This window comes from Embiotoca jacksoni, unplaced genomic scaffold (genome assembly GCF_022577435.1).
Source record: "Embiotoca jacksoni isolate LCO1_2020_lvr unplaced genomic scaffold, fEmbJac1.0.p SCAF_14, whole genome shotgun sequence".
Taxonomy (NCBI): Eukaryota; Metazoa; Chordata; class Actinopteri; family Embiotocidae; genus Embiotoca; species Embiotoca jacksoni.
In genome coordinates, this window is record NW_027185274.1 from 3,019,912 (window position 1) to 3,035,000 (window position 15,089).

Sequence of the window (15,089 nt, forward strand, 5' to 3'; positions counted from 1 at the left end):
CCAAAGTAATGTGCGCCTGCCTTTAAGAAGATTTTCCAGGTGTGGAACGCCCAACACTGTTTCTAATATGGGTGTAACTGTACATCAGGTTTGGTGAGAGACTTGCTTTGTTCAGTGTGTCATGTGATCCAAACAGTCTTTATGCTCCTGGACCTTCCAGCTCCAGCATGCAGAGTTGGCCAGACACACTGATATTTGTTATTCATTGTGTACGACGTGTTAACGCTCAGTTTGCAACTTCTGTGCTCACACTGTGTCGTTCAGCGCACTAGCTGAGATATGAAGCTTTTTTTTTTTCTTCCCTGTCCTGGTTCCCATTAATTTTATGCAGAAAACACAGACATCTTGTCTGTGTTTTCAATGTTGATTTAAAAAAAAGAAAAAAAAAGAGAAAACCAACATTACACACTGCAGTTCTTTCTGCTCTGCTCGCTTTACTGTTAATTATAAATATCCTACATGTGTCTAATTACATTTTTTTTATAACCTTTACTTTATTTTTGAGACAATACAGTTGAATGATTTATTTATTTGTATTTGATTACTGCAAGCGTGCTAGTATTTGAGTGCCTTAATCGTTAGAAAAAGATCCATGGCCAATGAGACGCTGCTGAAACGGACCTCTGGTCTGTGGGAATGTAGTTTACCATTCACCCCTAAACTTAAGAAATAACAAAGCAGCCTTATTAAACACCGTCAACACGGTCTCACGCTGTGCGACTCCGTATATGTTTGCAGAAGATTACAAGTTTAAGTAGTTTCCATTTGTTGCCTTTTTACTTTGAAAAAGGGTTTAAGCTGCATCGGTTTAAATGTCATCACTGGTTTCAGTCTCGTCTACACACTCACAGCATCTGTCTCGCCTGCTGAGTCAGTACTTGTTATTGTTCTATATTTCCCTGAAAGAATCACACCGAGTCGTTACCCAAGAAACTATAGGGGAGCGTGAAAAGCATCGGAAAGAACGACAGAGGACAAAGAGTAAAGTTGATGCAGCAGATTGGGAACAGCTCGGTCATACAGGGAAGCTCTGCACCTGTGTTTGGAAGTAGCTCGGGGCTTTCAGTCTTGCTTGCTGTGAAAGCTCAGCATGTTGTATTTTCTTATAGACTTATAAAATATGAATTGCATCACATTTGTTTGCTCGGTGAAGGAGGGATTGACTAAGAGATGCACTCTGCATGACTTTACAGGAAGTCAGCCGCAAGTTTCAGAAAATCATCCTGGTTTCTTTGTTACCGTTTAATTATTTGAGGCTTTCACATTGAATTTCTGTGACCAAAAATGTTGTGAGACCTAAATGCTTATGTTCAGTCTGCAGCGTATTGTACTATTTGAACAGTGAATGCGTTATCTCAGGAGGTCATTAGTAATCTGGATCTGTAACAAAACCCAGTGCTGCTGGGGTGGTCTCTGAAATATGTTTGATAATAACCAGTGTTGATGTTGCTGGGTGTCGTGCTCCCAGCTTGTTATCCATCAGACACAGCTCGCATGTCTAGACGGCTGCTTCCTTTTCTTTGTTTATCGCATAGTTTCCAAATTACTGTCAAGGTATCCAGTGGCAAACAGATACATTTGCACACAAGGAAAGTCAAACATGTGTTCACCTTTCAAATTGGCAAAACAATAAGGAAAATCGTTTTCGAGAGTAATGCTAGAAGTGAAGAGAAGCTCATCCTTCATTTCTGCTTTTGATCCGCAGCTCTCGCTGGAAGGAATCACTGCTTTCTGCTTCTGTCCTTTCTAGTCTCTGCGTTTGATGTGCAAAGTCTTTTTGCTTATCGAGTTCTAGAAGCCAAGTAGGGCTGCAGCTAACGTTGAGTTTCATGATCAATTAATCACCAGTTGTTTTCTTAATGAATGTATTAATAGTTAGCAGTCTTTAAATCATTAGAAAACTGCACAAATATTCATCAGTTTACCAGAATCCTGGATTAGATCTTCAAATGTCCAAAAGTCACTGATGTTCACTTTACTAAAACCGCCACAGTGAGTCTGGTCGGGAGGGAAAAGTCCTCAGAGTTGCAGAAAGGATTAGTGCGAGAAGCTGGAACCATCAAATGTTTGGCATTTTTGCTTGGAAACAAGTTGCAGATACATTTTCTGCCAATTGTCACATCAGTCTCTTGACAAAACGGTGTAGATTTATGATTTTCAAAGGTTTCAGGCTATCACAGTTAAATTAACATGGTCATTGTTGTTAAATTTGGACAAAATCATTTAAAAAAATCTCCTTGTTAATTGAAAATGCAAGCAGTCTGTATCAACTATAAACGATGAGACAGTTCACCCTTTTACTGGAGTACTGTATCCCATTGAAACGTGTTCTCGTCAAATCAGGGACAGTGGTGGAGCGGTTGCTTTGTCCTGTCGGCTCGGTAATCACTGATTAGCCACGAGTAACGCACATTAAACATTTGTAGACGACATCAGACACAGAACGTGTGTTTTTGTGTGTTTCAGGAGTGTGGTCCCCCCTGGCTGAAGACAGCGTGTGTGTCCAACAGCGTCTTTCCACCCAGGACCCACAGTGTTGCCGTTGCGCTCATGAGGTAACGTCAGGACCTACCGGCCCCTCATTACCACCCTCGGTCCGTCCACTTCCCTCCCCTCTGTCCCTTCCTCCCTTCGACCCGCCCAGCCATGGGCCAGAAGATCTCGGGCAGCATCAAGTCAGTGGATGTACGCGGGGAGCCCTCGTACCGGCCGGTGCGCCGCGAACTACGGGGCCCCGATTTCTGCCGGCCCCCCAGACTGGACTTACTGCTGGACATGCCCTCGGCCAGCCCCGAGACCCAACTTCGCCACGCCTGGAACCCCGACGACCGATCGCTCAATGTGTTTGTCAAGGAGGACGACAAGCTGACGTTTCACCGGCACCCCGTAGCACAGAGCACAGACTGTATCCGGAGCAGGGTGGGCTACACCAGGGGCCTCCACGTGTGGAGGATTCACTGGCCGGCCAGACAAAGGGGCACACATGCTGTCGTGGGCGTGGCCACCGCCGAAGCACCTTTACACTCGGTGGGCTACACAGCCCTGGTGGGCTCGGACTCCGAGTCCTGGGGCTGGGACCTGGGTCGGAACAGACTCTACCACGATGGAAAGAACCGACCCGTTTCCACATCGGCGCCCACGTACCCGTGTTTCCTGGAGCCAGACGAGTCATTTGTGCTTCCAGACTGTCTGACAGTAATTCTGGATATGGATGAAGGGACGCTGAGCTTCATGGTGGACGGACAGTATCTGGGAGTGGCTTTTAGAGGGCTTAAGGGCAAGAGACTGTATCCCATCGTCAGTGCCGTGTGGGGCCACTGTGAAGTGTCCATCCGCTACGTCAACGGACTCGATCGTAAGTACAACACCGACGCACACGAACGCCAACTGTGATGTGTTTGTGTAAAGTGAGCATTTATGTTTTTCACTACCTTTAGTTCTGTTAAAATGATGTGCGTACTGACTGGCACAACAGATCACCGTCATTATGATGTATGAGGATGTATAACAGGGAATTTTTGTCACATTTCTTTTTATTGTCCCCGCTGTCGTTACTCGTCAGCCCCAACACCTGCTCTTCCCTTCTGCTGTTTGTTTGCTGACAGTGTTGAATATTGGCGCTGTATAATTGATCAAAACATGTTAAATGGCAGCATTTAGAGCAGCAGCTTCCAGAGTGTGTTTCTTTTTTTCCTTCTCTCCTGACGGTACAGGAAATGGCGCAGCGTCTTCCTAAACAAGACATCCTGGTGCTCCCAATTTCTCGTCTGCTTGTGTTTGATGTCAGAAAATGTGTTTATCCTGTAACTTTTCAGCCTAATCCCTGTTGAAGTTTAGCATACGCTCTCGTCATGCAGCTTTTTAGGATAAGTTAATGCACTGCCTCCATGCCGATACTTGCTCGAACTAGATTTGTAGTAAACATGCACACACAGAATTGAGTTTTATATATCACTGTAATAACTTGCACCGCATGAGAAGCCAGTAACTCCCAGCTCTGTTTACCCGATCGTCTGTCAAATACGAGAGACTGTTTTAGTTTTGCTGTTTGCATTTGCGTCACCGTGGAGAGGTGGTTGTGGTAGGTAGTTTTTCACAGTGTGGACATGTCGTGTTTATGGCTTCAATTCAGCATAGGCTTATATTTAGACCGGCTCGCTAAGGATGCAGCAGCCCAGGGTGCGAGTTGTGCTTTAACAACTTGGGAGTCCAGTGACGGAACCAGAAGGGAGAGAGGGAAGTGTGTGTTCAGTCATCAGTCACAGGCCCTGACCAGTCATGTGTGTTGACTAGTGGGATACAAAGTGCAGTTGTTCTGAGGATAGATAGAAGAGTCTGTATCAGGCCACTGAGTCATTTTTGGCAGCTGTCACGAAGCTCCTAACCGTCTGGGGTCTAAGTCATGCAGTCCTTAGTGGGACTGAAACACTCTCTTTACTGTGTCATATGTGTGTGTTTAATATACATTTTACGGTTTCAATAAGTAGTAATAGTGTGGATTATTTCCACATACTTCGACCTGGTGTTGGCTCTCTGTAAATGTCAGCGTGGAAGGTTTGAGGAAAGACGGAGAGGACTTTTCCCTGGAGATTTGTCTTTGAGAGCACGGAGGATGGAAATGCAGTGCACATTTCTGTCTGCACTGATCTATAAAAAGCTTACAATGAGAGGGAGCCTGCTGCTTTGTTTACCAACAGGAAGCTGCTTAAACATGTTCTCTGTGCTAATGCGTACTATTTCTACTTCACTTCCTCCTATGGTTCAACACCACGCTCTCAAACCCTCAGACGCTCGTCCTTGAACTTACACACGCTCAGAGAGCAAAACAAGAAAACTGTATCCAACTCTGGTGAAAGAGGAAGATCCGTTACACCGCAGTCCCAAAGTCGTCATAAAGATCAGTGTGTGTGTGTGTGCGTGTGTGTGTGTGTGTGTGCGCGTTCGTGTGTGTGTGTGTGTGTGTGTGTTTGTGCATGTGTGTGTGTGTGTGGCCCTCCTTGTCTCCTTCTCCGTGTTTTTCTGCCCCGCTGCTCTTTTCTGTGAATTGTCGTCATTCCAGCGAATGGACTTGTCTTGGATTGTGTAATAGCCTGCAGTTGTCGCTTCATCTCTTGCCTGGATGTTGCACAAAGACCCAAAGCAGGCTGGGGGCGTTGCCGACGCTGTGCCATGGACACCATGTCCATGGCTGCGGGCCATGTGTGATGTGTGTTTACTTGTGGACAGCAGACAGTTTAGGAGGAGCTCTGGAGGATGTCCCAGTGTGCCTCTGAGCTCAGTGTCTGGCCTCGCATAGTGGGAAACCTGTGTGTCCTGTGTGTGTCGTGCGTGTAGTATGTGTGTGTGTGTGTGTGTGTGTGTGTGTGGGAGGGGGGGGGGGGTAATTGTCCTGTTTCATGCAGACATGGTGTCGTAGAGAATCTGTTATCAGTTAGGAGGATCGTAATTGTTGCCGGTGGTGTGTGAACTTTTCTCACCATCTTGTTGTGTAAGATCTTGTACTAATATTTAGTAACATCTGCAATGGAAGTGAAATTAGTTTTTGGTTAGTTTAAAATAGTTTGAAGCATTATTTTCATTCTTTCAAGGTGGTGAAAGCTGAGGCTGGAGGCATTTTGTTTTCAGGTTGTCTGTCCCTCTGTCTTATTCTCATGGACAAAACCTCTCAGGATACCTCGAGGGAATTTCTTTAAATTTGTCTCAAACATTCAACCTGGACTCGAGGAGGCCTTTTTTTGATTTTGAAGGTCAAAGATCCTCATGACCTCACGTTCGTCCCATTATTGTGAGTGTAATATCTCAGGATCACCTTGAGAGAAGTTCTTCAAATTTAGCAAAGGGTTGCAGTGATGGACGATTCGTCAATTAGACATTTATGGTGTATCTCGCATTTGCAAATATCTCAACACTAGAGTTTGTAATTCACGACCTGAACTGTGTGGTGGGTTTGAGAGGGTCGGGCTGTGCACTGCAGTAGATAAATGAACTGTGCATAAGGGCGGGGGCTCTTCCACAGCTTGTCATACAACAGTTTGGTAGACATCGCCCTATCCTAATTTGACACAAAGCTCACTTGGACTCAAGGATTAGCCGGGTAGATCTTGGTGGCCAAAAGGTCAACGATAACTGTGACGTCACAAAAATGTCCAGCAGGATGAAATGATGACGTTTTATATTTACAAGGTCAGAGGCCACGTCCATAATTTATATGAATCTGGACACATGCGTGTAAACTGCGGACCGGTTGACGGAGGCAGAAAACTGTGAAGATGCAATTTGAACATGATATTAACAGACTTTTAAGTGGTTGGACAGCAAGTGACACTGATAACACCGAGAATCATCTTCCACCACATGGCCCGCTGCTGCTTTTAGATTCCTCTTCTGATTGTTTGGGATGTGTGGATCCAGGACTGATTTATACAAAACTGTAGGCTTCCTGCTTTCTTTTGTGGGAGAGTTAAAGGACATTTTTCTTTGTTTGTGACCTGGTTCACATTTTCTAAGATTTTAAAGGTCAGGTGGAACTCAACTCAAAACTGAAGAAGGGTGAGATGTTTCTTTTGGCTCTTTATTCCACAGAACGGTTGATAAGAGCTTTTTCTTGCACAATGTGTGTTGACATACTTGTCTGATTATGCGTGGGACTTTAGGCCATTAATGTGTTATTAATTTTCCTCATGTTGTCTGGTATCGGCGTTGGATCGCATTAACAAACATATTGTAAACAAAAATAATCAGATTTGCACCACAAATATGGATTTAGCATCAAGGCTGGAATCATGAAAAAAATAGATGCAGCTGTGTCAGATGTCCTCTCAGCCCCTCTTAGACCTGACAGACCCCACTGTGGAATCAGCCGTTCTGTCGGTAACAAATGTACTTCTGTGTGCTTGTAAGCCAGTTTCAGTCAGAGAAGTGCATCAATAGTTAAATCCGTCTGCTTTTTTTTTTTTTTTCTTTCTACTCTAATGAAGCGTGGTGATGAGAAAAGGGAGGATGTTAATAGAAATGCTTTAGAGCCTGAACACACATCACTTATTTTTGTTTTTGTCTTTTCATTTCACTTCATTATAAACATCAGAGATAATAGTACTGACATGTGGAACAACATTATTGTCCTATTCTCTTTCCTCCTCCATATACGGCTGCCTAATTCAATGGAAATGATACTAATTGAGTTCAGTCGTCCTCAGTGTTCAGAAGAGCTCATGTTCTGTCAGAGTGCACACGAGAGATCGGTGTGTACGATATCAGGCAGTAGACTCTTCTCCATGTAATGTAGAGAAGAATAGAGGCATCAATATGTATGCCCGGAGATGGCAGTGCTCCCTTATTCCCAGACCTCAAAGAGGATTCAATTTCTGGATTCTTGCTCTTTCACTTGTCTTGTAGTCCATTCAGGCTTTTTTTTTTCCTTCGTCTTCTTCTTTGACTCCTTTACTATCCATGTCTTACTCCCTGGGAAGCTAGAAGAGATAAGTATCCTTATACATTTCTCTCCTGTCTCTATTGTCCCTTAATACCCCACATTAATGCAGTTTCTCATCCTGACTGCGTTAGTCCTTTGGCCCTCAGTCCCAGAGACGCTAGAAAGCCAACCCCACTGAGGCATGATTTTTATCAGTTTTTATCAGTTTCATCTTTTAGTAAAAAACAAAAGGGCTGCTGCATCACGCTGTCCTCCTCCTCCTCCTCCTCCTCCTCCTCCTCCTCCTCCTCCCGGTCTTGGAAAGCTATCTTCTTCTCTCCACCGCAGCAGGCCTCATGACTCCACAGTGACCTGGCCAGTGCAGTGGCAACAAGCTGTGCCAAACTCATTTACACCAGAGAAGAGGAAGTGTTTCACACACACACTACTGACATGCCTGCCTTCCCCTTTTGCAAATGAACCCTATTTGACTCCAACTCTCATTGTGTTTCACCTCCTCCCTCCCGCTTTTTTTTTTTTTTTTTAACTGTCTTTCTCCTTTTCCCTCCTCTTCCTTTTCAACACTAATCCTTTCTTTCAGTGTTTCCACACCCAATTGTGTTGGCAGTTTCCTCTGGAAACGGTCTATCTGACTTTTTTTTTGTGTGGATAGGTGGGTGGTTAATTGTTGACCAGGCAGCTTGCTCACTAGTTTGTCAGCCAAAGGTTTGCCATATGCAAATGTTTATTTTACTCACTCTACCTGCTACCGTAACGTAACAAAAGATATGATGGAGCCTGATAGAGAACCAGCACATCAGCTTTGTTGACAGAAAGCGAGCTCTCACGTTTTCATATTGATTACAGCAGCTTCATGAATCTGACACTGAACATAAAAACAATCAGTTCCAGTCTCTTTTCTTCTAAAACAACCGTAACAAATATTTTTCAGTTTTCTTTCCGCCGATGTCTTGAACATTTCTTACTGACGGTTTCTGCAGCTTTGCATCACATGGCATCACAATATCATCTTTCAAGGGAGAAGCTTGTTTTAATGCAGCAGACGTGCTGAATAACAATGTGTCAGATTCTTTTTTTTTTTTTTAATGAGATCTCATGCATGTATGAGTCAAGATTGTGTTTTTGATATGATTGATCGTGCTGCTCTACCTTTTACATAATAATGACCACAAACACAAACCACTCGCACTTTGTCGACTGATCGGAGCTGGCGGTGTCCTCTCCGTCTCCTCCTCTGCTGTCCAGGTCCATGTTTGAGCGCAGACAGCAATGAGGTGGTGGTGGACACCGTGAACCAGCTGAGCTGAGAGATAATGATTTAAGCGTTGACAACAACTACACTTGTTACTGAAAGTAGAATAAAACCTTTGAGTAAAGGGACGATCAGTACTTGATCAAACCAGTTGTTTAAAAAGCATCAACATGTAGAGAGTTAATATCTTCATCAGCCTTGCTGTCAGTTTCAGTGTGCTGGTTAATAGTTCAAATGGAAGCTGTAGTCTGTTTATCTTAGTTTGACTTAGTTAATACTTAGCTGCCGGTGGATTTCTGTGGTTTTCATTCTTTCTAAACTTCACTACTTTGATATCAGAAATGTATTATTTATTTTCTTGACATTTTGCATTTGTCTCCACTGAGATCCTATTGAGTTTAAAGTGACTTTGATGTTGTAAACATTACTGTTGTTGCTCTGGAAACTATATTACACTAATATTTCAAATATAAATCGATCGTCATCCTGTTCTGAATCAGGATTACTTCAGTTCATAGTGCTTATTTCATCAGTGAGCCTATTTGTTTCTCTTCTCTGCTCGCTGACATCTGAGTGTTCGGTGGAAAGCTACAACCTGCGTTGTTGTATTTATAATAATGTCCCAACATTAAATGAAAATGCAGAATTCGTAGTTAAATTATATCAAATTGTCTCCCTCTGCACACGCTCAACAGTGTCGGCACAGATGCCGATCATATTCTTCCACTTCAGATCAATGTGGAGGGAAGCCTCCCAGCATGCACTGGGATAATAGACTCATTATCCACCACAATATTTCCACACTTGTGTTGACGCACATATGTGCTTATTATGGGTAACTGGGCTTAGACCAGGAATGAAGTGTGAACAGTTGAGGATCTCCCATAGACTCTACAAATGTGGATGACACTCAGCCAAAATGTAAAGATGGTAGCAGACATATCTGGAGAGCTGTCCTGCTGTCCTGCTGTCCATCTTTATATACACTTTCAATGTCGACGCACACAGTCGTTGCAGTATTCACTGTGATGGTGGTGTAGCTGGTAAACATCAAATTTCAAAGAATTGTTTTTAACCACCATACCGGATGTTGCAAATTACCTCCTTATAAAACACGTCAGACAACCTTTTTTTTTATTTTTCATTTTTTGGAAATGATGATGATGACATGCAACAGAAGAGTCGCTGGCTGGGCTCAAACTGTAGGCGGTGCAGGTGGCAGGCGCTGTAATCATTGGGCTATCAGAGTGCTCCCAAAATCTCTTATTAAGTGGGCTTGATTGTTGGGCCAATTTGACTGAGTGAGTGATTTTCAGATAAGTGCTTCCACCTAAGGTGAAATGCAGTCACATTTCATGCATATTTTAATGCTCTGATGAAAACTCAGGATCATAATGTTCCAGTAAAACTGCTTGTTTCTGTCTTGAAATAGTCATAACCCTTAAGTTGCTTTGCGTTTGGTTCATTAAGAATGTCTCGGCATTTTGTGCTTCTAAGAAAAGGAGTGATTTGGATCTAGTGAGTTTGTGTAGGGGGCTCACACCAAGAAGTCCTGGCAGGAATTCAGCTAATTGCAAATAAGCCAAGTTGGCAGGTTTGGTCTTAAGGATTTGTTGATAAATGCTAAATTAATTTGAGGAACTGAAAAATTCCAGCTCATCAGGAATCAGAAGTAGCTAATTGAAGAGTCTGGAGATGGTTGAGGATGTTAACAGTCTCCCAGGAAATGCGAACTAGCAAATAGACAAATATGTCTCTTTGTATCGTGATTTTGTTCCCAGTGAAGGTCAAACTGTGCTGTTCTACCTGTTATCTTCCAGCACAGCCCGTCTTCATCTCTGCCCGTTTGGCTGTACCTCTTCAGTGGGAGCTGTGTGTTGTCTGAACAAGGGGCTGACGATTCATTCATTTCCTGTCAGTATTTAATCCGGTTTTTTTTACGTGCTCAGTCCTGCCCTCCAACCTCTTCTGAACAGAGGTTTTGGTGTAGTGCTGATGAAAAAAGTCCACGGTGATGGTACATCGTTGAGGAGATTACACCGATCTCCTGTTTATTTTCTATTTTTTATTATGTCTTCTCTGATGAAGCACTTCTGAAATAGTTTGTTCCAAAACTAACTAATGGACAGAAATCATAATCAAATCTTGTCTAACAACACACCCATGATGGCCAGACTGCAGCGAGCGTGGTTGTACGCAGTCAGAACAGCTAAAAGGAAAGAAGTAGTCGAGTTGGGAAAACAAGAGTGAAACGGGAATGTGGTCAATTCAAACTTTCCCTTAAAAACTTGTGCAGCTTCAGCCAGGAAACCATCACATCTGTTTACATGTACACATAGTTGCTGAGTATTTGTGTGTGTCTGTCTGTGTGTGTGTGTGTGTGTGTGTGTGTGTGTGTGTGTGTGTGTGTGTGTGTGTGTGTGTGTGTGTGTGTGTCTGTGTGTGTGTGTGTCTGTGCTGTTTACCACCTCATTCCAGTATTTCAGCGCTCCCCTCAATAGCCTCGTCTGCTTATAGCCTCCATTTCCTGAGCAGAGTGAGAGAGCACCACAAGGAGAACCAAATTGATGGCAGCGCCATGCTTCAGTCTGGAGCTCACGGGCTCATTGGTGCAAGGTAATAGGAAGTCAGAAGCCGATGCAAATTCTTTCCACTGACATTATCTGACGAGTTCAGCGAGCAATTGGTTTGCTATTCAATTTGGAAACCTGCTTTTCCAATTAGGTACGAAGCGACCGCGCGCACCGTTACATCCCCTCCTCCTGCCCGCCTCGCTGTTCTGCCCCAATTCTCTGTTTTATCTCCTACATCATTGATCTGTTTCTGTCCACTCCCAGACATATTCTTCTCCTCCTTTTTTCCCTCCTTTGACCTGTCGCTGAACAACATTTTGGGGGGCTGGAGACGTGTTCACACATTTGGATGTAGACACGTACACTTGTCATCTTAAAACCAGGCCAGACAACTTTAACAGTTAGATAAGCGTGGCTGGGAGCCTGAGCACCTCATAACGAAGGAAGGCAGAGGAAAAGGGGGCGGAGTTACAGGAACAGTAAATTGGAGCACCGGTGCCAAAAGATGGACCCGTCTCACCCCTTATTTTTAAGTAGGACATAACTGGGTCGTGTTGTCTCTCATAGTGAACTGATGTCTCTGCACTGCACACAGATTCATCGAAGAAATGGAAGAGAACTATCACCGGTTGCACATAAGCCGTCTCACCTAAGTGAGAACCGACACACTGACGGCCCGCCAGCCCCAAACCTACCTCCTCCACTTTGTTCTCGATTAAGTGTGAGGTAGGTGTGTGCGCCTGCCAGCCTGCAGGTCTCTGTTGTCCACCGGTGCATCAGGTGCTCAGTCATCCTGAACCGGCCATTCCCACACTCCATCTTCTCTTTAGCGTGCCATAAATCTGTCAGAAACTTGTCTCTGGCCATTACAAAAAAATGAAGATGAGAGTGCTTGAGGGGAAGGGGGCGAGGGCACATGCCGACAGGTACATGAGGGATCGCGGGGAGGATGAAGAATGTGCAAAGAGCTCCACGCTTCACTAGGGACGGGTATTTCAAGCAAAAATACAGTTTGATAATCCATCGGAACTAATCGACCATTATTCGACTGTTTAATACCATCTGACGGACAGCTTTTGGGTGCATTACCGCCACCTTCTGACAGTAATAGTACATTACAACAAGGGGTGACGGAGAAGAACGATAGTCGCATAAACTATCCAGGTTTTTATATTTTAATGACTATTCGAAAATCATGACACATGCCTTCTCTGTACCTAAATTAATTTCTTCCAAGTAATCGGCACAGGCTGCTTCAAATGGGCACACAGATGTTGGTGTCATGATATTTACTTCGAGAACATGTAATGTAAATATTTTAAAATCATAAATGTCAACGTAACTGCGAGAGCTCCATTGCAAAGGAAAACAAATACCCACAAGGAATACACAAACTGACAAATGAGGCCATTTCACAGACAGTGCAAACATCATTTGTAACGATGTAGAGCGGGTCCCCTGTCGGCACATGAAAATGTATTTAGGTAGAACCGCCATACGTCCAGTCTCACTTTAATTCTTCATTATGTTCACATTTGAGCAGAACTACTCTGAAATAGATGGCATATCAGTGTTTAGTCAATGGCACCGGTGGATGGACAGTGTGTACCTCCTGTTGGTGCTCATCACCGGTGTCTGACAGGGCCATTTGTCGCCCCAGGCAACCCTTACCATGGAGACCAGTTTGTGCCAGCAGTGATTGGCTGGTTTTAGCAAGTTTGTAGACTCATCACGTCACCTCTTCCCTGAGGAGAGCACTGTCAGAGAGCAACGCTACTGTCTGTCGTCACAATACTGCAAGTTGTAGTGTTCACTTCTAATCGCAGCATTGCTCTCGATCTGATCGATTTTTTTGGTTTTTTTTTCTTTCTTGTTGCTGATACAAGCACATACAGAAACTTAAAGTACAAAACTGGAAGGGAAAACAAGTATTATATACATTAGTTGTGGGCTGAAATAAACCTCTTTAAAAGTAAGCCTGATGGGAAAAAAACTAAACAAAACACAGTATGGAGCACATTTTTATAATTGAGAAGAAAATCTGTTATGTTGAAAGAATTTTGCAGAATATTTCTCCTTCCTCCACTTCAGACAGCGTGTTTGGTTATATGTGCAGCTGTGTTCTTGTTTCGAGGATCTCCTGCCATGAAGCTACTTACTTTGTAGTGGAACATGTGCTAAAGCAAAACCTCTTGTTTACTTTAGAGCTATCCGCACCATGTTATTCTGAACAGCTGGTTAAACAGTTAAATTGGCAACAATATAAGCAACACTTAGAAATCTGGACCCAACGCTGTGAAAGTAACACGTGCATCTGTGACTATACACTCGCATAGCCGTGACATCACAGACTGGTGGTGTGAGGAGCTGGTTACTATGGAAACTCCCTATATGGTGGGGCTGTGGCGGTGATGGTGGATTGACTGATAGGTGCTGTTAAGCCCAGCAGAGAGTGCATCCATCTCGGAGCGGGATCTCCGGGTCCCTCGCTCACGAGAATTTAGTTGGTCACAAGGTGCAGGCTGAACGGAGACGTGATTACACCAGCAGCTTGTGTGAGTTTTACTTTCTAATCTGGTGAAGCTGGTGTGCTGAGAAATGGACTCTCCTTCGCAGACAGAAGGTAACAAGATGTTGGAGGGATGTGATGTGATCGTCCTGGCGAGTTTTTCTCCTGCCATTGTGAAGGGTTATCAACTGCGCGGTCTCATTGCACACATCACTGCACATTCTCCACATTCAGTCAGAGTTCATTCAGCTCGTCTCTCTGATTTGGGCACGTTGATGCGGTTACGAATGAATACACCCTGCGCCACATGTCCCCAAGGCGGCCTTACAAAGACTTTTCATTAAGCGCAGGGCAGTCCGATAAATCCAGATAGCTGTGCTCATATTTCTTTACACCCTGTCAGCTGCTGGATTTCATCGTTTCCCCTCACTGCTGCTTCAAAGGTCGCTTCCCAAAACCACGGCAGAGGAATTCCATGAGTTAATCCTGCAAAAGTTCACCGTGATTTGTAAATAACACGGCAAAGTGAAGCATGAAAACTAATTTACCATCAGAGAGTTCATCATGTTCGATACGGACAAACGTTCAGTGAAGACTTCTGCTGCTTTTAATTTGAGTCCTGATGTACGCAGAGTCGATGTTTATCTAGTTCTTGTCCAGCTCTCGCTGCAGACGAGCTCCGGTTTACTTTTAGCTGCGTTCACCACTCAGCGGTCATGCAGCCACAAGGGCAGCAGTTCAAGCCCGGAGGAATGGCCGAGGTGTCCTGACAGACTCGGTCCGCTCCGGTTCCATGAACACTCTTCAGACCAGACGTCACGTATTCGTATTTGTTCGGTACGGGGAGCTTCGGTTTGTGGTAATGCGGTGCGCTTTTAATAGACCGGAGAGAGAAACGGCTCAATCAGTCACAGAGGAGGCTTGTTTGGATCCGTGTGTGTGTATATAAATATGAGCTGTGTGTGTTTTAAACCTCCTCTTCATCTGCAGCAGCAAATCCTGGGCAGAAGCAGAATTCTTATTAATGTTGCAGCTTTAAATTGAGGTTAAAAAGAAGAAACGCAGTGACCGCACACACACACACACACACACACACACACACACACACACACACACACACACACACGTGCGCGCACACAACTGTAGACGAGGAGCCGACTGAACAGATGCTAACACACACTCATAGCCCTGATGCTATGATTTATTGATACTCCCGTTTCAGGGCCTTCACACAGTAGACGTCTTTATCGTGAAATCGTTTGCTCTGTCAGTGAATCATTGCATCAAGGCTACAAGTATGAGTGAGACTGCTGTGTTGTGAAT

General features: G+C 44.2%; 1 protein-coding gene across 4 annotated transcripts in view; it reads left to right on the plus strand.

Annotated features, from left to right (window-relative positions):
* Positions 1-15,089, plus strand: part of LOC138197024 (SPRY domain-containing SOCS box protein 4-like) — a 40,568-nt gene that overhangs the window by 21,482 nt on the left and 3,997 nt on the right. For all 4 annotated transcript variants that reach the window (XM_069147479.1, XM_069147481.1, XM_069147480.1 and 1 more), the window contains exon 2: positions 2,467-3,355. In XM_069147479.1, coding sequence (XP_069003580.1) covers positions 2,647-3,355 — 709 coding nt within the window. In that variant the 5' untranslated portion in view covers positions 2,467-2,646. The remainder of the gene's footprint in view (positions 1-2,466; positions 3,356-15,089) is intronic.